The sequence below is a fragment of the Hypanus sabinus genome, chromosome 19 (assembly GCF_030144855.1).
Source record: "Hypanus sabinus isolate sHypSab1 chromosome 19, sHypSab1.hap1, whole genome shotgun sequence".
Classification (NCBI taxonomy): domain Eukaryota; kingdom Metazoa; phylum Chordata; class Chondrichthyes; order Myliobatiformes; family Dasyatidae; genus Hypanus; species Hypanus sabinus.
In genome coordinates, this window is record NC_082724.1 from 69,520,885 (window position 1) to 69,547,847 (window position 26,963).

At 38.4% G+C, this 26,963-nt stretch overlaps 3 protein-coding genes across 4 annotated transcripts in view; 2 read left to right on the forward strand and 1 right to left on the reverse strand.

The window, feature by feature from the left end:
• Positions 1–604: 604 nt before the first annotated feature.
• Positions 605–1,691, forward strand: wu:fb55g09 (uncharacterized). Its single transcript, XM_059944634.1, has one exon. The coding sequence runs from the start codon at positions 990–992 to the stop codon at positions 1,560–1,562; it is 573 nt and encodes a 190-aa protein (XP_059800617.1). The 5' UTR covers positions 605–989; the 3' UTR covers positions 1,563–1,691.
• A 342-nt stretch (positions 1,692–2,033) lies between these two features.
• cenpp (centromere protein P) overlaps positions 2,034–26,963 on the forward strand; it is a 401,228-nt gene continuing 376,298 nt past the window's right edge. Inside the window, exons 1-2 of the mRNA XM_059944631.1 lie at positions 2,034–2,217; positions 2,492–2,607. The gene's annotated coding sequence lies outside the window, so the exon portion shown is untranslated. The remainder of the gene's footprint in view (positions 2,218–2,491; positions 2,608–26,963) is intronic.
• The window catches only part of nol8 (nucleolar protein 8), a 66,776-nt gene continuing 42,553 nt past the window's right edge, over positions 2,741–26,963 (reverse strand). For both annotated transcript variants that reach the window (XM_059944618.1, XM_059944617.1), the window contains exons 11-17: positions 23,896–24,046; positions 22,315–22,398; positions 15,721–16,028; positions 11,143–11,266; positions 9,911–9,978; positions 9,693–9,775; positions 2,741–3,596 (exon numbers count right to left, since the gene is read on the reverse strand). In XM_059944618.1, the coding sequence (XP_059800601.1) occupies positions 3,543–3,596; positions 9,693–9,775; positions 9,911–9,978; positions 11,143–11,266; positions 15,721–16,028; positions 22,315–22,398; positions 23,896–24,046 (872 nt within the window). In that variant the 3' untranslated portion in view covers positions 2,741–3,542. The remainder of the gene's footprint in view (positions 3,597–9,692; positions 9,776–9,910; positions 9,979–11,142; positions 11,267–15,720; positions 16,029–22,314; positions 22,399–23,895; positions 24,047–26,963) is intronic.

Sequence of the window (26,963 nt, forward strand, 5' to 3'; positions counted from 1 at the left end):
TAGAGTACAGCACAGAAAAAAATCCTCAAGACATTATGTTCTCCAAGACCACTCCTCTATTGGGCTTCCTGTGCTGTAAACAGTGAAAAACAGCTGCTGGTCACGTTCGCGATGGTTGGCTCTGCAAATCAATGCAAACACTAAATTATGAAATATTGACAAACTGCTTGTTTTGGACAAATCTTTTCTGATTAATAAATCAATTTTATTTTTACCACCACTAGATTATCAAAAAAAGTATATATAAATTACAGTTTATATTAAGGACGACCAAAAGTGATAGAGGTAAAATGTACCATAGTCATCTAACTGTAAGTGAACACTGCAAGTTTCTTAATAAATATATTGCAAATAGTCGAATTTATAATGTGAGTAATTACAGTTTTTTCCCCAAATTTTGCGAGCAATTTAAACAAAATCTTTATTTTTCTCGGACTATACAACCCTCTCCCCCCCCCCCCCCACACACACTTTACGTTGCCCATCTAATTTCGAGGACGACCATATTTTTTGAAGCAGAGTTAGATGGCAGTTGTTATTGGTTGTTATAGTCATGTGACATGCAAGCCTCGCATTCGAAATTGGAATGTTGATAAATAGAAAGCCCAGTAACAAGCGGTACCAGTTGTGTGGTTTGTCGAGAGCGGTCTTACGTTAATGCCTCTACTGCCTCCCCACACCCCACCCTCTCTGCATTAGCTGTTTAGAAGAGAACGTTTTAAGAAGTCTGTATTGATTCGAGTGCATTATAAGAACTAAATTGTTTGACGGCATCAAAAGCCGATCGTGTTTGACCCTAAGCTGGGTATGCACTGTAGTAAACGTAGGGTGAAAAAAAAGTTGAGGAGGATAGTAAAAAGGTAGACGGAAAGAAGTGCTTACAGCACGTCGGTAACTATCATCGTTCAAGGAATAGCATTATTCCTTCACACTGAACAACTCTGAAGCCGAAGAGTATGTGACAAGGTAAGGCACGCCTAACAAGCAGAATGTCTCATAGCAAAAGAGGCGTTGCCCGTTGGGAGGCCAGTAAAGAGCGACCTGATTACAGAGTGTATTCGAAGCACAGGCTCGATTGGAAACGAGGGGCTTTTCGCTGTCACAGGCGTGCAAGAGTGGAGTGTGCCAAAGCGGGCATTGTTTTTGGCCGTTGCAGCCAGCGCCAACCTACCGTGTCTTCGGGGGTGACATTACGCCCAGCCAACGTCTACGGTAACCGGGCACCAGGCATGAGAGCACCCAGAAATACCAATCAGTTCCTGATGCACGAAAAATATCAATTAATGCATATAAGGTCGGACTCGATTGGAAGTGACAGTGGCTCAGAAATAGAGCTGGATATTGACATCGACTCGTATTTGGGCGTGTTAGAGAATGCCCGTGGCGGGCTGGACTGCATCACGACTCCCCCGTGTGACGAGAATCTGCTACACTTCGAATTCTTCGAGTCAGTAGATCATGATCAGAGTATACAATACTTTCCTTCAGAGGACGACGTGGTGAAAAGCGAAAGTTTTATGCGACAGGACTTTGCAGCATTTTGTAGTGCATTTGAGAATTGAATTTTATAGTTGTTTACCTTGAGGCAAGCTTTTGTAAAAGGGGGCGGGAAGATTATTTTCCACCTAGAGTAACGTCTGCGAATTATTCCAATAATGTACTTTGCCAATAAACTTGTTTTATTTTTAACATTGTCGAGTCAATGTTTAAAATGTGTTCGAAGTAAGTCTAAGTCCGAAACGTTGGTTTCTCTTTCCACAAGTAGTAAATTCAACCGATACTAGCACCTGCAAATTTGTGTTGCAAGATCCATTAATGTTCCTTTATAATATTTAGATCCAATAGTTTATCTTCTAGAATCGCTGAATGGTGAAAAATCGATCCGCGCGTATCTAGAACTTTTTAAAATATATAGGGCTTGCATATTAACTTGTCAGGAGATACTTAAGTTCGCGTTGAATTCATTTTTAGAATCGCGAGAATTCGCCTGCGCGCTGAAGAGGAGGTGCCGGTACTATTGAATTCCGCAGTTGAGAATAAAAACATCGGGAAGGGGGATGGTCTTCAGACAAATTGCCAATAGTTGGGAGTATTTAAAGATTCTTTAGTGGCATTGACGGCTTTTTTTCAAGTCTGCAACTTCAAAATAACGAAGTTCTCAATAATTCGGATGTTTTAGTATTTGCAGAGCTAAGACAGATTCTTATAATGAATAAGGTAAGTGGAAGCGGGCGTGATTCTAAGGATTGTCAAGGAGTTGTGAGTTTAATCGCGGTGAAAATTCTTAATACGCGCGTAAATTGGATTTTGTATCAGTACAGGGCTGAGCGTTCTTAAAACTAAAGTACTTCAGTTTAATATCTGATTTAAATGTAATTACACAAATGGTTTTGCAAAGAGCGGGCAAAACAATTGGAAGTTATTGCGGTGTTTTACTAAATTAACCAAAAGCAGTTCAGTTAACTGTACGGTGAACATTTCTTCCGAATAGGTGGTCTTGAAGCCAGTGCCAGAGACTGACAGCCCTTTAACTACTGGGTTCAAACTACAGCAAAGAGTTCTGGTCGGAGACCTTGCTATGTTTTATCCCTTAAACATTATTAGTTGGTAAGTGGGACGTACTTTGAAGTAATTAGATGTAGCTCATTACTTCAAAGTATTGGCCATGTGCTTTGAATTAAAGTGACTATACTAACCACCAGCCTAGGTAAGTAATAATGTAACAATAGATAAGTAGGTATCAGGTTGTTTCAAATTTTAATTGAGAAATTTTTGGTACAAGAATAATGAAAATATAATAGTGCTCTTAGGATATTTTAAACCTAGCTTCCAGCTGCACTCTCAAGTGGATGCTGAAGGCAAGAACACAGTCAACAAGTGTGGTTCCCATTTTTCTGGGATAAATATTGCTGGAAGAAGTGTGATATCAGCAAATGTTTCTTTGTGATTTGCATTAACCACAAATTGTTACATTTTGGCAGTTACATAGCAAGAGAACCACTTATTCTATGAATTAAGTGTATCAGAAGGTCACCATGTGTTGTCATACACTTTGTAATGCAGGATTTCTGCAGTAAAACCACAATTATCAGCTGGAGCTGTATAGAGGAAAAAAAATGATACTATTTGAAGGGCAAAAAACACCCTATGCTCCCAAAATAATCCCCCACTTCCATATGTATCATTTGAATTGAAGTTAATAGGTAGTCTTCCCAAATGTCTCATGCTAAAAATTTAATAACTCTTCAAAAGACCAAAGTCCATGACTTGATATACAGTTTAAAATACATTTTTTGTACAAAAAATCTACAAAAATCAAAGCTTTAAAATCCCCTAATAGTTTATTCAGCTTTTCTCCAGTCTTATAATTTCTAACCTTAGGCTGACCTAACTTACAAGTCTAAGTCAGCAGTGGTCCCAGTTATGACTACAGGTAATAAAACCAGAATAAAATACTTATTTAATAGATCACAGTAAAGCTTCAAATATTTCTCGTGTGTTTTCTGTTTGGATTAACAGCACCATCATTCCCATGAACTGATCTATTGCGTGTCTTTTTTTCTCCGTTTTTCTGTTTTGTGCTTCTTTTGGTATTCCTGAGAAATGGGAATAAAATGTGACATTATACAAAACATTAGATTAACATGTTTTCTTGGGTCCATAGATAAGTGATCATCTAAACAGGACAGCATTTCCAGCAAGTGGGATATGCAAGTATTCTCTTTTATACACTTTTGGAGGTGCACCACAATTAAAGCTAATTGTTGAGTTCAGAAGCAATGTGAACCAGTTTGCATTGGGGTAATCAGTGGTAGAGAAAGTCAGCAGCTTTAAATTCCTGGGTGTTAACACAAAAAACGACCTCTCCCAAGCCCAGCATATAGATGCAATCATAAGGAAAACATCAATGTCTTAAAGCTTGTCACCACACATTCTAACAAACTTTTACAGACATACCACACAGTATCTTGACTGGTGGCATCATAGGCAATTTGAATGTGTATGAACACAAGAAGCTGCAGACTGCAGTGGACTCTGCCCAAAATATCAGTGACATCCCTCCCAACCTTCTTGTATCTACAGGAGGCTTGCATTAAGGTGGCAAAATCCATCATGAAAGATTCCTGCCAGCCAGTCCATGCCATTTTCTCACAGATAATGTCAGCAAGAAGTACAGAACCCTGCACTCCCCCCACATGGCTCGAGCAGCTACTTCACTTCAATGACTCAATGCTTGAACCAACCAGCAAAGCTCTAATCACTATGATTTAATACACTACCATCACTGAACTAAAATAAAAGCTTTTTTGTTTTAATTATTTCTTGTAAAATGTGCATAATGTATGTTTTTCTTCTGAATTCTGCTTATATGATGCTGTATGCTTGTGATTCTGCTTTAAGTTTTTATTTGCATCAGTGCATAAATCAATAAACTTTTACCATTCAGATAAAAATGTTAAAACAACTCACAGAAATATAAAAGAATGAGATACTATTTTTAAGAAACAGTACATTTCCCTGGCTAATAATTTTTCTTCAATCAACATCACAAAAGTATACCACTTTACTGCTTGTTGAAGATTTTTCAGTGTAAAATGACTAGGAATACTGTATTTCTGACATTACAATAGCAACCTTTCAGCGGTGCTTCATTGGTGCAGAGATAAGTAGCCAATGATGTAAAAATAATGGAATAGCAAGCTAAAAAGTGAACATAACATGACACAATCCAATATTAAGATTGAAAAAGGATATAGGATGAACTAGTTAAAAAATTTGAATAAGGCAGACATAACCAAATGCAGTAATTAGCCACAACACACTTGGTAGAACCTTTAACTGATATACCAACAAACAACCAAAGGCTTTATTTAATAAAATTTGCCTGACATTATACAGATTGATGGTTCCTCTGTCAAAACATGGAGGAACCTTCACAAACTCTCAGTCCCCAATGACCCTGTGATTTCAGTCTCTGAGGCCAAAAAGATAGCAAACTTCAGGAGGATGAACCTGCGGAAAGCATTCAACCCAGATGGGGTACCTAGCCAAGTACTAAAAACCTGTACTAATCAACTGGCTAGCATGTTCACCACCATCTTTAAGCTCTTGTTTTGGTAGTCTGAGGTACCCCACCTGCTTCAAGCTGGCTTCAATTATACTGGTGCCCAAGAAGAATATGTGTTAACCTGCCTGAATAACTATTATCCAGTAGCACACATCCACTGTGATGAAGTGCTTTGAGAGGTTGGTGATGAATCGCAGCAACTGCCTGAGAAGCGACATTGGATCCACTCCAATTTGCCTATCAGCACAACAGGTGGATAGAAAATGCCATTTCATTGGCTCTTCATTCAACCCTGGAACATCTGGACAGCAAAGGTGCATATATCAGGATGTTCTTCCTCGACTTCAGTTCAGCATTCAATATTGCCATCCCCTCAAAACTAATCAATAAGCTTCAACAGCTTAGCCTCAATACCTCCTTGTACAAATGGATCCCCAATTTCCTCACTTGCAAACCCTGGTCAGTTTGGATTGGCAACACAATCTCCAACAACCAAGGTGTACCATAAGGATGTGTTCATTGACCCTGCTTTACTCACTTTATGATTGTGAGGCTAAGCACAGCTCTAATGCCATATTTAAGTTTGCTGACAACACCACTGTTGTTGGCCAAATCAAAGAGTTAGCAGGGCATCCAAAACTTTGATAAACTTCTATAGAGATGTGGTGGAGGCTATATTGACTAGTTGCATCACGGCCTGGTATGGAAACACCAGTGCCCTTGAAAAAGTAATGGATATGGACCAGTCCATCATGAGTAAAACCCTCCCCACCATTGAGTGCTGTCACAGGAGCCTCAGAACTCACACCACCAGTTTCAGGAAATTATTACTCCTCAATCATGAAGCTCTTGAACCAGCATGGATAACTTAAATCAGCTTCACTTGACCTATCACTGAACTGTTCCACAATTTATGAACTCACTTTCAAAAAGTCTTCATCTCAGCTTCTCGATATTTATTGCTTAATTATTGATTTATTTATTTCCCACTTTTATATTTGCATAATCTGTTGTCTTTTGCTCATTGGCCTATCCTGTTAAGTGTGGTCCTTCACTGATTCTTTTATAATTCTTGGATTTATTGAGTACGTGCATAAGAAAACAAACCTCAGGTTTGTATATGATGATCTAGACAGTATGTTCTTTGATAACAAATTTACTCTGAACTTTGAACCTATGGATATATATGACATCTCCTAAAATTACCCTTAATATCCTTGAATACCTTATTGTGTTGTTTCTACTGCCACTTTTGCCACTTTCCTTATACCCCTTTGCAGTTTTCTATTTGTTTAGAGATCAGGAGCATCACTACTGCTTTTCCCATTTGTTTAAGCCTTGCTGACTTCACAATTCCCTTACTGCTTGACTCCTATAAAATACACCTCTCTCCCACTAAAGGACAAGACTCCACAAAGGGAAGTATTAATGCTATGTATTCAATCATGAACAGCAAGAATAAATTACTTGATGCACAATGGAAACTATATTAAAAAATGTCAATGGCCATATTAATGTTAATGAAGTTATATAAATTCTGTGGACTACACCCTTGAGTGTTAATTGATATCAGTTTCTTCACCAATAATGCATCTAGTGTGTGTAAACTCTCTCCATTCAGGTGCAGCCCCTTGGAATGGAGAATTGCCCATATTATTTTTCTCATAAAGAAAGATATATTAATAAGTCATCAGTGCTTTACTCTAAAGTGTTCATTGATAAAGTTCTGAGTTGACCTGTTGATTATAGATTCCAAGTACATTAACAAAAAGCAACTAATCAGTTAGCCAAAATAGAATTGTAAAGGCTTAGTTATCTAACAAAACTTGTTGAATGGTTTGGGAATGAACTGATGTGTAATATGAAACTGTTATTTAAATGGATCTCACGAGACATTCCTGTCACTGTCTGTAAAGAGTTTGTATATTCTCCTCGGGATTACATAGGTTTCCTTTGGGTGCTCTGATTTCTTCCCACGTTCTGAAGATGTACCATTTGGTAGGTTAATTGGTCACTGTGATTAGTCTAGGATTAAATCAGGGGATTACTGGGCAGTGTGGATTGAAGGGCTGGAAGGACTTATTCAGCACTGCATGCCAACAATAAATAAACAAACGAACAAGAAAGAAGTGAACAAAAATGAGCATTATGAAATTACCACAAGTAACCTATTCATGACAAAATAATCGGTCAGGAAATAGCAGAACCAAATTGGTGGTACAGGTGAATGATGTCTCCATTGACCCAAGGACTAAAGTTTTCACTGTGTGGTTGACTTGCACAAAGGAATGGAGTCATAAAATCCAGTTTATTGAAGTTTAGCGGCAGAATAAATACTACAAATGGAAGAAAACTATCTTTCTTGTGAATTTATGTGACTGAACATAACTATAAAGATGGAAAGGAAAGACAAAAATATGTTGTTTTCTGTTCTGGACTCAAGGAAGATAAATCAGAATATTTTCCAAGCACTACAAGACAAGAGCTGTTGATTAGCAGACATTTGGGGATTCAATTTATGAAACTGCTGAAAAACTACAAAAATAACTTTGGCACACTTAACAATGCCTTTTCTCAAATGGACTGAAGCACAAAAGGATTCCCAGGGTTCAGACCCACTCAGTTCCAAATGCAGTTTGATTTTTATTTTCTTGTACTATACTTTTGTAGTTAGTTCTTGGCTTCACACTTCAGGAAGGATAATTTGGACAAAGGAGCTAATGAAAATTCACCAGTATCTCCACCATAGTTCACAGCATCAGTATCAGATAGCGGATATTGATCTGACATGGTTTACCTTGAATTTAAAATCACTATTGAGATGAATGAAGTGAAATAAAGACAAAGAGAAAAGAGAAACTAATTCCCCCGGTGACAAAAAGCACACAATCTGAATTACACTTCACACCAACGAAAGCAGAATTCTGAAACTTTCACCAAGATGTTATCATCAGCTTAAATAAAATAATAAATTGGTAATATTTTTGATTCACAAGGCCATTAAGGATTATTGAACAAGGCAATAAATGACTTAAAATTCAGATCAACCATGATCTAGTGCAGGGCATACACAAGGGCTTGAGTGTTCTATGTCCTTAGACTATCTGCAATACTTGTTCAATGATTATAAAAGCCTATGTGTTTTTACTTAATTATCCTAAACCTGGGCCTCTGTACCTCCCTCTGCAGCTGTATCTTTGACTTCCTAACTGGAAGACCACAATATGTGTGGATCAGAAATAACATCTCCACCTCACTGACAATCAACACTGGCACCTCAGAGATGTGTGCTTAGCCCACTACTCTACTCTCCCTACACCCATGACTGTGTGGTTAGGCACAGCTCAAACGTCATCTATATATTTGCTGACAACACAACTATTGTTGGCAGAATTTCAAATGGTGATGAGAGGTGAGAGGGTGTACAGGAGAGAGATATACCAGCACAGTGGTGTCACAGCAACATCCTTGCACTCAATGTCAGTACAACCAAAAAACTAACTTCAGAAAGGGTAAGACAAGGAAACACACACCAGTCCTGATAGGGGTATCGGAAGTGGAAAGAGTGAGCAACTTTAAGTTCCTGGGTGTCAGTATCTCTGAGGATTTATCCCAGGACCAACATATCATGCAGCTTCAATGGCACGATGGTGGCTATACTTAATTTGAAATTTAAGGAGATTTGATATGCCACCAAAGACACTTGCAAATTTCTACAGATGTACTGTACAGATCATTCCAAGTGGCTTCATCACCGTCTAGTATGTGTGTGTGGGGGGGAGGGGGGGGGGAAGGAGAGGCATTTGCCTGGGATCAAAATAAGCTGCAGAGACTTGTAAATTTAATCAGCTCCACCCTGGCACTAGCCTACGTAAAATCCATGACATCTTCAAAGAACACTGCCTCAAAATGGTGGCATCCATCATTAAGGACTCCCATCACCCAGGTCATGCTCTGTTCTCATTGCTACCATCAAGAAGGAGGTACGTTTGTACATGCACCTGAAGGCGCACACTCAACAATTCAGGAACAAGTCCTTCCCCTCTGCCATCTGATTTCTGAATGGACATTGAACCCATGAACACTACCTCACTACTATTTAAAAAATAATACTTCTACACTACCTATCTAATTTAATTATTATACTTACTGTAATTCATGATTTTTCTCTATTATTATGTATTGCATTGTAGTGCTGCCACAAAGACAACAAATTTGATGACATATCCCAGTGATATTAATCCTGATTCTAACAGAATAATCCATTAAAATTACTAATTATCTAAGAATTAATACATTTTTAATGTATGAAATTACAGAGCTATTATTGAAAGATTAAGGAATAAGATTATCCTGTCTTCTGAAAGAATTAGTTGTAAACAAAGGTAAAACAGAATCTGGATGCTGGAATCTAGAACAAAAAAAACCTGAAATAGCTCAGTAGGTCAAGCAGCATCTGTGGAGGCAAAAAGGTGAAAGTTGGTGTACTATGTGGAGCCGCTGCATTGTAACTGAGGATGCACAAAAATTAGTATATAGTAGTACGAAGAGTGGGGGGTTTTGTTAGGATAGGTAATAGGTGATAATGGGTATATGGAATCTGGATATTTAAAAAATCATTTACCTCAATTAGTAATGCTCGTTCTTTTTCCCAGGCTTCTCTCTCATCTGTCAGATCTCTACTTCGGCAAAACAGTTTAGGGCCATCTAAATGCAAAGAGAACAAGTCTTGCTGAGATATAATCTATTTAAAATGCCATTTTGAAAGATGCAGCAATTCAAGAGTAAATGAAACATAAATCCAGTATTAATGCTACATAACTTATATTGCACTTATTTTACCTTTAAGCCTTTGGTCATCTTTGAAAAAGAAAAAGAAATTTGCTTTCTTCTCAGGAAATTGTACCAAACTGTAACAAAATTCAAAACAAATGTCACTAAAGTTAGCAGGCATTCAAAAAAACATTTTGAATTCTAAGGATTATGAGGATTACAATCTGCTTAAAAGATATTCAAAGTGCAAAGGAATGGCATTATGTCATAATTTTACAAAAATGAAAAACTATAATTCAAAATTGCAGCAATAGTATAATTCTTAAAGTCAAGTACAAAAGGACAACAAAACTTTATTTTAAGTCATTAGTTTTATAATGATTGAAAAAAATCTGTAATTCTGATTCCAACTGAATATATCCATTAAATTTCTAATTTTATCACGTGTTCACAAAAATTTCCTTAAGTTGATGTGCAAGTTTAATTTACTGCATAATGTGAAGCTTTTAAGTTTATTATAGAACAATATTTTCCAATGTTTATTTTTTCTTGGTTTACCAATGATGCTTAGACAAATAATTTATAAGTGTGCAAGTAACATTAAACAATGCAACTGAATGTAAAATTTGAGAACAATTATGATTTTTCATTTCATACATTTTGACAGAAAAAATCAAATTGTATGACATTTCACATTAACTAAATGGGCTGGAAGTCCCACCAACCAGCGAACATGCCAAATGTGTCTTTTGCCTGCCATTGAATCATAGGTGCACAGGTGTCTATAGCCATTTCAGTGCGATTGCTGTTCTTGTGCCAAGTTACCATGACACAAGTCAGCAAGTAGACTTCTGAGAAAACTGCAGAAGTTTCCATTTCTCTGTTGGACATCTTGAGGAGTCTATGGAACAAGATGGGTGTATTAGTGTTGGCATCTAGCTGAAACAGAAGAATGCAATTCAGACAACACTAAGAGTCGGTTATGTGGGAAATCTGCCTAGAAGAGTCAGGTGAATTCAAAGTAACATGTACTGCAGTGGTTAGCGTGGTGCTATTACAGCTTGGGACATTCCAAAGTTTGGAGTTAGAATATGGCACCGTCTATAAGGAGTTTGTAAGCTTTCTAAGTGAGTGGGTTTCCTTCCACATTCCAAAGACATACAGATTAATAGGTTAATTACTCATTGGAGATTGTCCTGTGATTAGGCTAGTGTTAAATAGGTGGGTTGCTAAGTGATGCTAACCATTGGGCCGGAAGGGCCTGTTCTGCACTGCATCTCTAAACAATAAAATAAAATTACCTTTCTTCAGTGTTAGCTTCACAATCTTCGATATCCCCCTCATCTTCAGATGAGCTGTCTTGAAATCGAGGATCTTCATGCCATGGAAATGCTGACATTGTTACTGGCTCAGTTTTATAATGTTCTGAAGTAGTAAAAGACAAATCAAAATATTCTATTTCTATATGTTGTATAAACTGAATTGTTTTGAACTTAAAAGAGTGATACATTTGATTACCACATTCTGTTGAATACCCAATATCAGCAGCTTCCTTGTACAGGGAGGGATGAATATTGAGCCTATATATTGTACATCCTCCAATTAAATAAAGGGATGAACAAAGTAAACATCTTCAAACCCATTCACAAACTCCTTCTCTTAGCGGCGGTCTCTGGCAGTTATGTATATGTGAACTAGTTCATTCAAATTTTGATGTCACATTTGCCTCAAGTGTTCCATTTTGATTTGTCTATCTGTGACAGCTCATCTCAAATTCATAAAATCACCCAACTTATTTCTATCTCAGTTCATCTGCTGCTGAAACATTCATTCATACCTGTATTATTTCAGGACTTGACTACAATAATGCAACTCTCCATTGTTCTCTCTCATAAACTGGTAATACAGTTTTGGATGATCTCCAATGTACTAACTCAAGTTTATTCATCCATTTGCCGAACTACACTGGCTGCTATAAAATTCTCATCCTCTGAAAAAAGTGATCAGAATCAGATTTATTGTCACTGAATTGTGTTGTGAAGTTTGTTATTTTCTGTTTCTGTCATCCTCTCCCAACTTACAAGGATGGCATTTTGCACTCTTCCATTTCTGGTCTTTTGCTCGTTTTCCAATGTAATCAATCTACTATACCTCGCCAGCAGCAGTGCCTTAAATTGCTAAGGCCCTAAATACATTTCATAAGCCCTGGATCACTTTTAAGATATTGTTTTAAATTCACACATTTGACCAATCTTTTGTTTAATATCTCCTTGTGTGACACCATTGATCTATGTTAAAGTGTTTATGAAGTTCTTTAGGAAGTTTTCATAACATTAAAGGTGAGATGTAAATGAGAGTTGTTGTTACTTTTAAATAAGATCATCAGCATTCAGCCATATTAACAAGAAGAGTTAATGGGGGTGATTATTTAGGTATGGAGTTATTTCTACAATTATATAAATATATTGGTGTAGTGAGCTGACAGAAATCAATTTCAGTACTAATATTTTCAATTCACTAGTTTTATTTTTAATATAATGACATGAGTAGTCCAGAAAACATTTATCTGACAGCCTATCTCAAATCCATGAAAGCACCCAACTTCTGTTCTCAGTATATCTGTTGCTGAAACTTTCATCTATGTCAGTGTTATTTCCATATTTGCTTTCAAATCCTTTTCTGACTTTTAGCCTTGTCTGCAACTTTCTCTAGTCTTGCATTCTGGAGTGTATATGTCCCTGTTTTGGTTCATTACACACAGCGTCTTCCTTTACTCTAGTAAAAAAAGGCAGAGCCTCACATTGTTATATGTAGAAATAATAACTCTGCATGTTGAGTTTTGATAAAACATAATTGATCTGATTACTACTCTTCCCACTGAGGTTGCCCAACATGATTTCCAGCATTTTTTTATTTCCTTCACAATATGCTATTACACTCTTGAAAGCATTTCATTTTCTATCTTATACATCACTATAAGTTTCCATTAATTATTATACTTTGAACTACATACGTTTTCTCTATCTTCTTTCCTATTTCCTATTTTCATCCACAGACAGGCTACTTCAAGTGCCTTGAGATTTCTTATTACTGCTGAGTGATTGTAATTCAATTCTGTACTGATGGCCAATGCAAACTTCCAATCATCTAATGTATATGTATGTCTCAATGTATGTATGTGAAAAAGTGTCTGCAACAGTTGAAAAATACAAATCACTGGAGCAGCACAGAACTTGCAAGAAGGTTAAGGGAAAGGAAAATAAGTGACAAAATGCATTTATAAGGCTTTCATACAGCCCGTCACAACGTGCTTTGCTGTAGCTTAAGTACATTTTGACATATAGTTATTATGTAGGAAAATATGGCTGCTCATTTGAATATTACAAATTCTTATTTGGTTAGGTAATTACATGATGTCTTTTATTAGTGTTGGATTCTGAATACATATTGGTCAGATTATCACTGAAAATTTAACACTAAACAGCACTCTGGGTTTCTTTTGCGGTAGAGGCACATTTTTAATACTGATACAAAGCATCAAGAGTCAAGTCTCTGTATCAGTATACCATCACCAACCTTATCAGCTCTGGGGATCTCCCATTCACTGCCACCAACCTCATAGTTCCCACACCCAGCACTTCCCGTTTCTACCTCCTACCCAAGATCCACAAACCTGCCTGTCCAGATAGACCCATTGTCTCAGCTTGCTCCTGCCCCACCGAACTCATTTCTGCATACCTTGACACTGTCTTATTCCCCCTTGTTCAATCTCTTCCCACTTCTCACGCTTGAATTTTTTCAAAGATTTTAAGTTCCCTGGCCCCCACCGCCTTATCTTCACCATGGACGTCCAGTCCCTATATACCTCCATCCGGATGGTCTCAAAGCTCTTCGCTTCTTTTTGGATTCCAGACCTAACTAATTCCCCTCTACCACCACTCTCCTCCGTCTAGTGGAATTGGTTCTTACTCTCAATAATTTCTCCTTTGGCTCCTCCCACTTCCTCCAAACCAAGGGTGTAGCCATGGGCACCCATATGGGTCCCAGTTATGCCTGCCTTTTTGTTGGCTTTGTGGAACAGTCCATGTTCCAAGCCTATATGGGTATCCGCCCCCTCTTTTCCTTCGCTACATCCCACTAGACAGGTATATGGAAAAATTTAAGGTGGGGGGGGGGGTTATTTGGGAGGCAGGGTTTGAGGATTGTGGGCCGAAGGGCCTGTGATGTGCTGTACTATTCTATGTTCTATATCGACGACTGCATTGGCGCTGCCTCCTGCACGTATGCTGAGCTTGTTGACTTCATTAACTTTGCCTTCAACATTCACCCTGCCCTCAAATTTACCTGGTCCATTTCTGATACCTCCCTCCCCTTTCTTGATCGTTCTGTCTCCATCTCTGGAGACGGCTTATCTACTGATATCTACTATAAGCCTACAGACTCTCACAGCTACCTGGACTATTCCTCTTCCCACCCTGTCTCTTGCAAAAATGCTATCTGCTTCTCACAATTCCTCCATCTCCGCTGCATCTGCTCTCAGGATGAGGCTTTTCATTCCAGGACGAAGGAGATGTCTTCCTTTTTTAAACAAAGGGGTTTCCCTTCTTCCACCATCAACTCTGCTCTCAAACGCATCTCTCCCATTTCCCGCACATCTGCCCGCCACCCCACTCGGGATAGGATTCCCCTTGTCCTTACCTACCACCCCACCAGCCTCCATGTTCAACGAATAGTTCTCCGTAACTTCCGCCACCTCCAACAGGATCCCACTACCAAGCACATCTTTCCCTCCCCACCTCTTTCTGCTTTCCGCAGGGATCGCTCCTTAAGCGATTCCCTTGCCAACTTGTCCCCCCATCCCTTCCCACCGATCTCCCTCCTGGCACTTATCCTTGTAAACGGAACAAGTGCTACACCTGCCCTTACACTTCCTCGCTCACTACCATTCAGGGCCCCAGACAGTCCTTCCAGGTGAGGCGACACTTCACCTGTGAGTCGGCTGGTGTGGTAGACTGCATCCGGTGCTCCCGGTGTGGCCGCTTATATATTGGTGAGACCCGATGCAGACTGGGAGACCGTTTCACTGAACACCTACACTCGGTCCACCAGAGAAAGCAGGATCTCCCAGTGGCCACACATTTTAATTCCATGTCCCATTCCCATTCTGATATGTCTATACATGGCCTCCTCTACTGTCAAAATGAATCCAAACTCAGGTTGGAGGAACAACACCTTATATACCGGCTGGGTAGCCTCCAACTTGATGGCATGAACATTGACTTCTCTAACTTCCGTTAATGCCCCTCCTCCCCTTCTTACCCCATCCCTGACATATTAAGTTGTTTGTTTTTTTCCCCCTCTCTCTGCCCATCACTCTGCCTGTTCTCCATCTCCCTCTGGTGTTCCCCCCTCCACCTTTCTTTCTCCTGAGGCCTCCTGTCCCATAATCCATTCCTTTCTCCAGCTCTGTATCACTTTTACCAATCACCTCTCCAGCTCTTAGCTTCATCCCATCCCCTCCGGTCTTTTCCTATCATTTCACATTTCTCCCTCCTCCCACTACTTTCAAATCTCTTACTATCTTTCCTTTCAGTTAGTCCTGACAAAGGGTCTCGGCCCAAATCGTCGACAGTGCTTCTCCTTATAGATGCTGCCTGGCCTGCTGTGTCCCACCAGCATTTTGTGTGTGTTGTAAGAGTCAAGTCTCCTGAATTCATACAGTAATCTGCTGTTCTAAAGGGCAGGGATAAGAATTATGGCAGTTGGGTAAAGAAATTTCACTGGGACATTTTACTATAACATTAGAAGGCTGGAACTTGGCATCAGAAGGTAAAAAGTGTCCAAAACTAAAGAACAATTGTCACAAACTTTTTTTTTACCTGGCTTTTGACTGGAATCATGAGTGGCTGCTTCAAAAAATGAAAATGTAAAATTTGTAGATTCTTCCTTAACAGCATTTTTACTGAAAAGGTTATCAAATATGTGCTGGATGGTTGGGACTTCAGAAGATTCAGAGTACTGGTTTTCAAGTTGACTCTCATCCTTCTTATCCCATGCAACTTTTTCTTTTTCTTTGGTGCTAGAAATGAACATTCCTTTCAGGTTCTTATTCACATCAAAATAGATTTCTTTTGATACTTCTGGAAGTTTCTGTTCCTCTTCTTTCATTTTCTTTTTTGCTGCTTTGCTGCAATATTTATAAAAGAAGTCAACAACTAAGATGCAAATTCGATTAATTTGGTCAAGTTCAACTTAACCCTTTTTAGTAGAAAGCAAACTTCTGACACAGGTTAATAGCTGCAAGATGTTCTCAATAGACAATAGACAATAGGTGCAGAAGTAGACCATTCGGCCCTTCGAGCCTGCACCGCCATTCTGAGATCATGGCTGATCATCTACTATCAATACCCGGTTCCTACCTTGTCCCCATATCCCTTGATTCCCCTATCCATAAGATACCTATCTAGCTCCTTCTTGAAAGCATCCAGAGAATTGGCCTCCACTGCCTTCCGAGGCAGTGCATTCCAGACCCCCACAACTCTCTGGGAGAAGAAGTTTTTCCTTAACTCTGTCCTAAATGACCTACCCCTTATTCTCAAACCATGCCCTCTCGTACTGGACTCTCCCAGCATCTGGAACATATTTCCTGCCTCTATCTTGTCCAATCCCTTAATAATCTTATATGTTTCAATCAGATCCCCTCTCAATCTCCTTAATTCCAGCGTGTACAAGCCCAGTCTCTCTAACCTCTCTGCGTAAGACAGTCTAGACATCCCAGGAATTAACCTCGTGAATCTAAGCTGCACTTCCTCTATAGCCAGGATGTCCTTCCTTAACCCTGGAGACCAAAACTGTACACAATATTCCAGGTGTGGTCTCACCAGGGCCCTGTACAAATGCAAAAGGATTTCCTTGCTCTTGTACTCAATTCCCTTTGTAATAAAGGCCAACATTCCATTATCCTTCTTCACTGCCTGCTGCACTTGCTCATTCACCTTCAGTGACTGATGAACAAGGACTCCTAGATCTCTTTGTATTTCTCCCTTACCTAACTGTACACCGTTCAGATAATAATCTGCCTTCCTGTTCTTACTCCCAAAGTGGATAACCTCACACTTACTCACATTAAACGTCATCTGCCAAGTATCTGCCCACTCACTCAGCCTATCCAAGTCACCCTGAATTCTCCTAACATCCTCATCACATGTCACACTGCCACCCAGCTTAGTATCATCAGCAAACTTGCTGATGTTATTCTCTATTTAATATAACTTGTTAAATCAAATCTCCTTTCCAAATTCATTGCAGATATTTATAACCTTTAGTCAATGAGGTCCCTGTATGTTTCAGACTTATAAAACAGCTTTTTACATCAAGCCATGTCAAGAGATTTTCCAACAGATAATTAAAATTACATTGGAAAACAGCAATGGTACATTCAACAGCAGAGAAAAAATTGAGAAAAAGACATCCTAATGTCAATTGTTTGGAAAAATATTTTTATGAAGGAATTAGTATCAGAATAGTTAAAAGATTCATAATGGGATGAGGCAAAGCTAATGGATTTTATGAAAGGTAAAATGATATAATAGAAATTGCAGATGCTGGAAATCTGTAATAAAAGCCAAGAATGCTGGAAATGCTCACATCTTGTATCTCGCTGACCCTATATTTCGATGTACATGTGCTAACTAAATCGGAATATGACATTCCAAAGTTGAGAAGACGATGGAAAGACAATGTGAAAGTGAGAGCATGATGGAAGTTGGTGAAAAGGGGATGAAACTTTAAAATTCTGTACTTCAACAGACAGAATTGTAAAAATAAAAGGATAAACCTTAAAATGATTTTAACAGGTAGCTAAAACTGCAATTTGCCTTATGCTTCTTCTGAAAAATGTACCTATATTTTTCAGAACAATTCTTTAAACTTGGAAATTAAGTAACATTTTTAAACTAAGTTAAATTAAATTAAGTTATATCTACAAACTATCTCTTATCAAATAATGCAAAAAATGTTTCATTGACATCAGTATTCTTAATTTTACATAACTATAGAATTTGAATCTTTACCAAATCTTTACTAAATTAATCCTCAAGTTTTCACTGTTCAGGATGCAATTTTAATAGATGGGATGAAAAAAAAATAGACAATAGACAATAGATGCAGAAGTAGACCATTCGGCTCCTCGAGTCTGCACCACCATTCTGAGATCATGGCTGATCATTCACTATCAATACCCAGTCCCTGCCTTGTCCCCATATCCCTTGATTCCCCTATCCATCAGATATCTATCTAGCTCCTTCTTGAAAGCATCCAGAGAATTGGCCTCCACCGTCTTCCAAGGCAGTGCATTCCGCACCTCCACAACTCTCTGGGAGAAGAAGCTCTTCCTCAACTCTGTTTTAAATAACTGACATCTTATTCTCAATCCATGCCCTCTGGTACTGGACTCTCCCAACATCTGGAACATATTTCCTGCCTCAATCCTATCAAATCCTTTAATTATCTTAAACGTTTCAATCAGATCCCCTCTCAATCTCCTCAATTCCAGCGTGTACAAGCCCAATCTCTCCAATCTCTCTGCGTAAGACAGCCCTGCCATCCCAGGAATCAACCTAGTGAATCTACGCTGCACTTCCTCAATTGCCAGAATGTCCTTCCTTAAACCTGGAGACCAAAACTGTACACAATATTCCAGGTGTGGTCTCACCAGGGCCCTGTACAAATGCAAAAGGACATCCTTGCTCTTGTACTCAATTCCCCTTGTAACAAAGGCCAACATTCCATTTGCCCTCTTTACTGCCTGTTGCACTTGCTCATTCACCTTCATTGACTGGTGAACTAGGACTCCTAGGTCTCTTTGCATTTCTCCCTTACCTAACTCTACACCATTCAGACAATACTCTGCCCTCTTGTTCCTGCTTCCAAAGTGGATAACTTCACATTTATTCACATTGAATGACATCTGCCAAGTATCTGCCCACTCACCCAGCCTATCCAAGTCTCCCTGTATTCTCCTAACTTCCTCTTCGCATGTCACACAGCCACCCAGTTTAGTATCGTCAGCAAACTTGCTGATATAGTTTTCAATGCCCTCATCTAAATCGTTGACATAAATCGTAAAGAGCTGTGGTCCCAATTCAGAGCCCTGTGGTACCCCACTAGTCACCTCCAGCCAGTCCGAGAAACACCCATTCACTGCTACCCTTTGCTTTCTATCTGCCAACCAGTTTTCTATCCATGTTGAAACCCTGCCCCCAATGCCATGAGCTCTGATTTTACTCACCAATCTCCTATTTGGCACCTTATCGAATGCCTTCTGAAAATCTAGGTACACAACATCCACTGGCTTACCCTCGTCTAACATCCTTGTTACACCCTCAAAAAACTCCAACAGATTAGTCAAGCATGATTTGCCCTTGGTAAATCCATGCTGGCTCGGCCTAATCTTATTTCTGCCATTAAGATGTGCCACTATTTCGTCCTTAATAATGGACTCAAGCATTTTCCCCACGACTGACGTTAGGCTAACAGGGCAATAGTTCTCCGTTTTCTCCTTCCCTCCCTTCTTGAAAAGTGGGATAACATTAGCCACTCTCCAATCTTCAGGAACTGATCCTGAATCTAAGGAACATTGGAAAATGATTACCAATGCATCCGCAATTTCCTGAGCCACCTCTTTTAGAACCCTCGGATGCAGACCATCTGGACCCGGGGATTTATTAGCCTTCAGTCCTACCAGTCTACTCATCACAGTTTCTTTCCTAATGTCAATCTGTCTCAATTCCTCTGATATCTCATGACCCTGGCCCATCCATACATCTGGGAGATTGCTTGTGTCCTCCCTGGTGAAGACAGATCTAAAGTACGCATTAAATTCTGTTGCCATTTCCCTGTTTCCCATAACAATTTCTCCCAATTCATTCTTCAAGGGGCCAACATTGTTCTTAACTATCTTCTTTCTCCTCACATAGCTAAAAAAGCTTTTGGTATCCCCTTTTATATTCCTGGCTAGACTGAGCTCATACCTGATTTTTTTCTTTCCGTATTGCTTTTTTAGTTAAGATCTGCTGTTCCTTAAAACTTTCCCAATCATCTGTATTCCCACTCATCTTAGCCCTGTCATACTTCTTTTTCTTTAATGCTATACAATCTCTGACTTCCTTTGTCAACCACTGTGGCCCCTTCCCCCTCTTTGAATCCTTCCTTCTCATTGGAATGAACTGCATTTGCATCTTTTGTATTATGCCCAAGAATATCTGCCACTGCTGATCCACTGTTTTTCCTGCCAGGGCATCCGCCCATTTAACTTTGGCCAGCTCATCCCTCATGGCTCCGTAGTCTCCTTTATTTAATTGCAACACTGACACCTCTGATCTGCCCCTATCCCTCTCAAATTGTAGATAAAAACTTATCATGTTATGATCACTACTTCCTAATGGCTCCTTTACTTCAAGATCACTTATCAATTCCTGTTCATTACTCATCACCAAGTCCAAAATAGCCTTGTTCCTGGTTGGCTCAAGCACAAGCTGTTCCAAAAATACATCCCTTAGACACTCCACAAACTCCCTATCCTGGGGTCCAGCACCTACCTGATTCTCCCAGTTCACCTGCATGTTGAAATCTCCCATAACGACTGCATTACCTTTAGCACATGCCAATGTTAACTCCCTAATCAACTTGTACCCAATATCCACGCTACTGTTTGGGGGCCTGTACACAACACCCATTAGGGTCTTTTTACCCTTACTGTTCCTCAGCTCAATCCACACAGACTCTATTTCCCCTGTTCCCAAGTCACCTCTTGCTAAGAACTGAATCTCATTCCTCACCAACAGGGCTACCCCACCCCTCTTCCCATATTTCTGTCTCTACGATAGCACGTATACCCTGGTACACTCTATGAAAATCGATCTTTTACATATAGATACGCATAACCCAAGTTAAAGACACCCATTCACAAACAATTTTCATCTTTCATCAAGAAATCACATAAGCAAAATTTTCAATCCTGGCAGGAAAGGCCTATTCTGTATTTTGGAGCACAAGCTTCCTACTGAGATTTTCATGATGATACCGTAAATTCTGGTGTATAAGCCGAGAATTTGGCCCTAAATTTTGGTCCTACAATTAGGGGGTCAGCTTATACAGGGGGTGCCAACTTTGCAAAAACGAATGCAGGGAAGAAAGGTCATATTTATTGTCTGTTTTTGAGTCAAATTCGTTCCACTGTCGACACATGAATCCTTTGAATGTTTTGTTTAAGCTCGCATCTAGTGGCTGGAGAACAGACATCAAGCCACTGGGGATGACTGCAGTGTCCGTATTTTCAGCCTTCAATGCTGTTTTTGTCTTACCTGACAAGTGCGCTTTAACATGTCCCAGACAAGCAGCGACTTTTCCTTCCCGAAACCTTCGACACCAAACCACTTTAACCTACTTCAAGCAACCTGCTTCGTCCATCCAGCAGGGTTCTTGAAACAACAACACCCCACGGGAATTTTCTGAGCAATCTTTGTAATACAAGATCACGTCTATTCATAAATCGGGTGCACCAACTTTGCTGAAATTTTCGCTGATCTCATGGTGTTTTTTGGCCCATTTCAACACTTGAACTCAAATCATTTCTCTGGCAGCTATGTATCCAGATGTTCGCTGGTGATTCACCCACTCTAAAAATTTTTCTTCCAGTTCCAGCCACTGGCAGGTTTTCCCATGGTTTGCACATTTTGTCTTTGGCATTTCCCTCAGTGTGTCTTGTGCCTTTCTCCACTCTCTCACTTGTTTCTCATTTACACTAAACTTCTTAGCAGCTGCAGATTTGTTCCTTCAGCAAAATCAACAAACTTCAGCTTGAAGCCAGCATCATATCGCATTCATTTTAATCTTTTATACATGGTGGTCACAAACTCAATACTGAGTACATGTACTGATCCCGCCACCCCGTGTTATGTTTTAACGAGATTACGATGGGTGCTAAATGGTTTCACGGGGGTTACAGTTCAGAGGATTCTTTTCCATTGGAGACCTAATCCAAACTTTCCCTCCCTGATTTATTTATTAAGAATTCGCTTATAACGCTCTACAATGTGTAGGCCCGTTTTCTTAGCAGTACTGGTTCACAAAATTTCCAGGTTCCAGATCTGGCAAAGCTGAGTATGGGCATGTGAGATCTTGTGATCTTTTCTGGTTAAATCAAAAACCTGTACAAAAGGGGTTGACTTATACAAAGGTAACATGAAAAAGTCACCTTTTTAACCTTGAAAATGAGGGTTCGGCTTATACTCTGGAATATACGGTACTAGCCAATTTTGGAATAAACATTACAAATATACTGCCATTCTACTGGTTCAGAATGTTTCCACAATAGACTAGATTATAGAAATTCTTAATTACTCATCTGTATTTAACAACTGAATGGTAATTGTAGGTTACTATGTACTGCACCATATTGCATTTGTTATTACCTTATTTTCTTAGTTTCCTCAAACTTGTTTTCATAGATAATATGATCTTTTCTTGTAGGATCATATTGCAGTGCAGAAACATCTCTGGAAAAATGGAACATTTTACATTTAAAAGAAAAAATTTGGTAAAGTTATTGAAATAGAGTACAACTTTAATGATTCTTTTTTAAAAATAAGCACATTGCAATAGCATACAATATTGTACTAATTGCCATTTTGATGTCAACCGTTCCCTTTGGGAAACTATTGGCATTATTTTGTTATACACTAGTATCATCATTTTGTTGTATTACAGGAAAGATTTTAGCATGGACAAAGCAGTGGCTGATTGGCAGGAGGCAAAGAGTGGGAATAAACGCATCTTTTTCTGGTTGGCCGTTGGTGACTAGTGGTGTTCCATGGGGTCTATGTTGGAACCAAATCTTTTTATATTAAAAAAGCAAAGGAAAAGCAAGTGCTATGTTAGCATTTATTTCAAGAGGACTAGAATATTTTTGAGACTTTATAAAGCACTGGTGAGACCTCACTTGGAGGGCTGTGAATAGTTTTGAGGTCCTTATCTTAGAAAGGATGTGCTGAAACTGGAAAGGGATCAAAGAAGGTTCACAATAATGATTCCAGGTTTAAACGGCTTGTCACGTGAAGAGTGTTTAATGGCTCTGGGCCTGATTTCACTGGAATTAAGAAGAATGAGGGGTGACCTCATTGAAACCTATTGAATACTGAAAGGCCTTGATGGAGTGAAGATGAAGAGGAAGTATCCTATGGTGGGAGAATCTAAGATCAGAACATTCAGCCTTAGAATAGGAAGATGTCCTTTTAGAATGGAGATGAGGAATTTCTTTAGCCAGAAAGTAGTGAATCTGTGGAATTCATTGCCACAAGCAGCTGTGGAAGCCAAATCTTTATATATATCTAAGGCAGAGGTTGAGATCCCTTGATTGGTCAGAGCATGAAGGGACACAGAGAAAAGGCAGGAGATTGGGATGAGAGAGAAAAAATAAATTAGCCATGATGAAATGGCCAAGCAGACTCCATTGGCCAAAAGGCCTAATTCTGCTCCTATATCTTATGGTGCACAGTTGAAGCTAACTTCAATGAAACAAAAGAGGCCAAGTTGACCACTTTTTCTCTCTTTTCCTCTATTACATTGAGCAGAAGAATCAAATCCCTGAAAATCACATACCATCAGGCTCAAGGACAGTTCCTAACCCTGTGTAAGAAGACTAATAAATTGTCCTTAGCACAAGACAGTCTCTTGACTTCACAATCTCATTATTATTTTGTACTCTATAGTTTACCTGCATTGCACTTTCTCTGTAGCTGTTACTTTATTCTGCGTTTTTGTAGGGTGAGCAAAAGAACTTTATTGACGGAACAAATATGCTATCTTAAAAAAAATATTTATTGGCTTTAAGTTGATGCTCACAAAGCTTCAACCGATATAACAAAAGTTTGTTTTCTTTAAGTAAAACACACATTGAAATAACTGGTAATGCTGGGTTTGTGATTAACAATGGCAAATTAATAATTTTAGGCTGTGATGGGCTTTATAAATATTTAAAGTCAATTAAAATATACCTGAAATGTTTTAATTTTCTGTGTTCTTTATTGACTTCAGTTTTTTCAATGCCTTCCTGAACGATACTCTTCAAGATATTCAAAGCTCTCCTTTTTTCTGCAATAAGCTCTTCTTCCTCAGCATTCTGTTTTCCAACTGTGACTGAGTCTTCTGCAACAAAAAATTATAATCCTTAAATATGCATTAAAGTAAATTGCTACTTCATTAGGTTGTTCAACAGTAAACAAAAAGGGAGTTGTTGCATCTCCTGGGATTGCATGGATAGGTGCCATGCAAATGGTCTAACCTGATGCTTTTTGTCTTTCTCAAATGCATCATAGGTTACTAAACAGCAACAAGTGTGGACATAAGTAGAGTTTGATCTTATTTCTGATTCATCTTTTACTTTTCACTTTGAACAGAATGTTGGCCTAAACATGATACCAGCAGATACCTTTGACCTTCATTTATAAGACAGGAAGATCTTTCAACAAAATTGTCCTCTCACTCTCCTGCACTCCTCTGATTTATCTTCTTTCACTCTATTATAAGCATCTCCATCTATTTTCTTCCCATTCGTCAATTTTAAAAAGGACTAAACACAACATTTAATTTGGGTACAGACTAAGTACCAATGACCACTTTTTATCAATTCTCCACATTACTTTTATTTTAAGGATTTTTCTTTTCTTTGTAATTTTCTCATGCTTATATGATTTGTTTGTAGGATCCAAACCACGATAAATAAAACTGTAAAATGTTGCCGGACATATTTTTAAAATCCCTGATATTAACTATGCGCTGGTAAAAAGAAGTTTGCGTTAGCTCAATTTGTACTATCAACCACATAGGCAGTTAACAGTGTAATCAATACAGAAACTTCTCCTAACTTGAATATACCACTGGTTTATGTAAAACGTACACAGATTTTAATGGGTAGCAGTGAATGGCAGGTATGCACAAACTTCAGCAGAACAGATTAGACTCTTGGCTCTTCAAAAACGGAAGGTTATCTTCCTGACAATGTAATTGACAAATTATTCAGTATATTTTAGAAGACTTTTATTCAATTAAGCCATTGAATTATGACAATAATGTCATATTTCCAAAGAGTTCTGCAGATCATACTATCACCTCAGGGTTAGATGGTGAGCATTTCCAAATAAAAAGTGAAACTTTATATTTATCACTTGTTTGGAACCAATGTGCATTTTTATGATTTATTGTGACAGACACCCTATTGAAGGTTAGAAGGATGAGATGGCAAGGAAGTTTCATGTACTAAGTATTCACTGCACTTCCACAGCCATAGCACAACTCTGTGGCTCCAGGAATTAAATACTTCACGCAGCATTATACCCTATATTTCCCATCTATATTTAAAACATACACGTATTCAGAAACAATGGGTAAAAGAGAGTTAACTGTTCTCCCAAAGGATAAGGAGTACTTCCTGAATTGCAATGAGTACTTTGTCTATTAAGGTGTACAATAAATATATTCATTATCTCTAGGAAATTGCAGGTTGTTGCAACATCCACTATAGTGTTTTCTCCTTCACAAAGGGCTTTAGTTCAATAAAAAATAAATTGCGTAACATCATTCTCAAATTTGGTTGCCTTCAGAAATACATCCTAACTTAACCTATGCTACATGATGAACATGGCATGATAGATCCAATACAGACTTAAATAAGGCTGTGCCATGGCACCAGTTCAAAACCCAAACAAGTTATGCAAAAGAAAGTCACCCTTATTCCTGAGGTTTTCCCTTAAAAAAATTCAAAAGTACCAGAGAAATCCTTCTACTCATCACCAACAGCATCCCTCAAATCAAGATCTCCAGCAAATCAATATATGCATGGAATGAAATGAAGTTGCATGCATGAAAAGAAAACAATTTACCATCATAAAAATCTGTAGATCGATATTTAGAAATATTTGAGCAGTTCATATCAAACTGACAATATGTACATTATGGCTTACTGAAGGCAAGATAATTTTGTAAGGTAACAAATGTAGTGCCTATTTATCTCACCTCAAATTAAGAGCTAAAAAAATTGGGTGCAATAAGAATCTGATGCATTCTTAAAGACTTTACTTAACCTGAAGCCCTGACTACGAATGTGTTCTACAGAGTGAGTGAATGATCGATCAAAATTTTTGGAACTTCTTTTAATTTTTTCCAGTTTATATAGTTTATTTAGCTTTTATTTCTAGTCTCAAGCATTCACAATTGTCTTTCCTTTTGATCTTCAAGCCAACAAGCTGATTTTTAAAATTATCTCACACAAAAGTGTTAATTTATTAAGTATCAAAGTGAATATATGTGATGTATTTCATAGCCTCAGATTGAAACTGTAAGGTAAGGAATATGAGTTAACCACAGTAATGTTAATCAATAAGACAATTTATACATATAACATATATTATCAGTTTACAAATGAGAAAATCTGCAAATTCTGGAAATCCGAGCAACACACACAAAACGCTACAGGAACTCAGCAGACTAGGCAGCATCTAGGAAAAGAGTACAGTCAATGTTTGGCCGGAAACGATGACTGTACTCTTTTCCTAGATGCTGCCTGGCCTGCTGAGTTCCTCCAGCATTTTCAGTGTGTTGTACATGTTTTCTGTTTTCTTGTTAAGAGGCCAAATATAGTCATAATACCTCTATTAATTCACAAAAACACTTAACTTTCCGTAGAGAGACTTGAATACAAGCGACCAACTTAAGTGATACAAGGTAGAAATAAAAAATCTTAAATTTGGGAGAACATTATTGGAATACTACTTGGAACTACTGATGATTCACTTAAAGTCCTCTTTTACGCTTCATTAGATTTGATGTGAAAGTAATGAATAGTTTGGTTAAAACTAGCCTGATTTTTGTCAGAACTTCATAATTAATTTATTACAGTTAATTTATGGATATAATTATTAATTTACTGTTAATTTCTTCTTGGATTCCACTGATAAGTCTGAATGGTATTACTTCACCCCAGCATAAACAAAGAGAAAAAAGGGAAGGATTTACAAACAAAATGCTAATCTTCATATCAGTGTGTGATCTATTTTTTTAGAATATC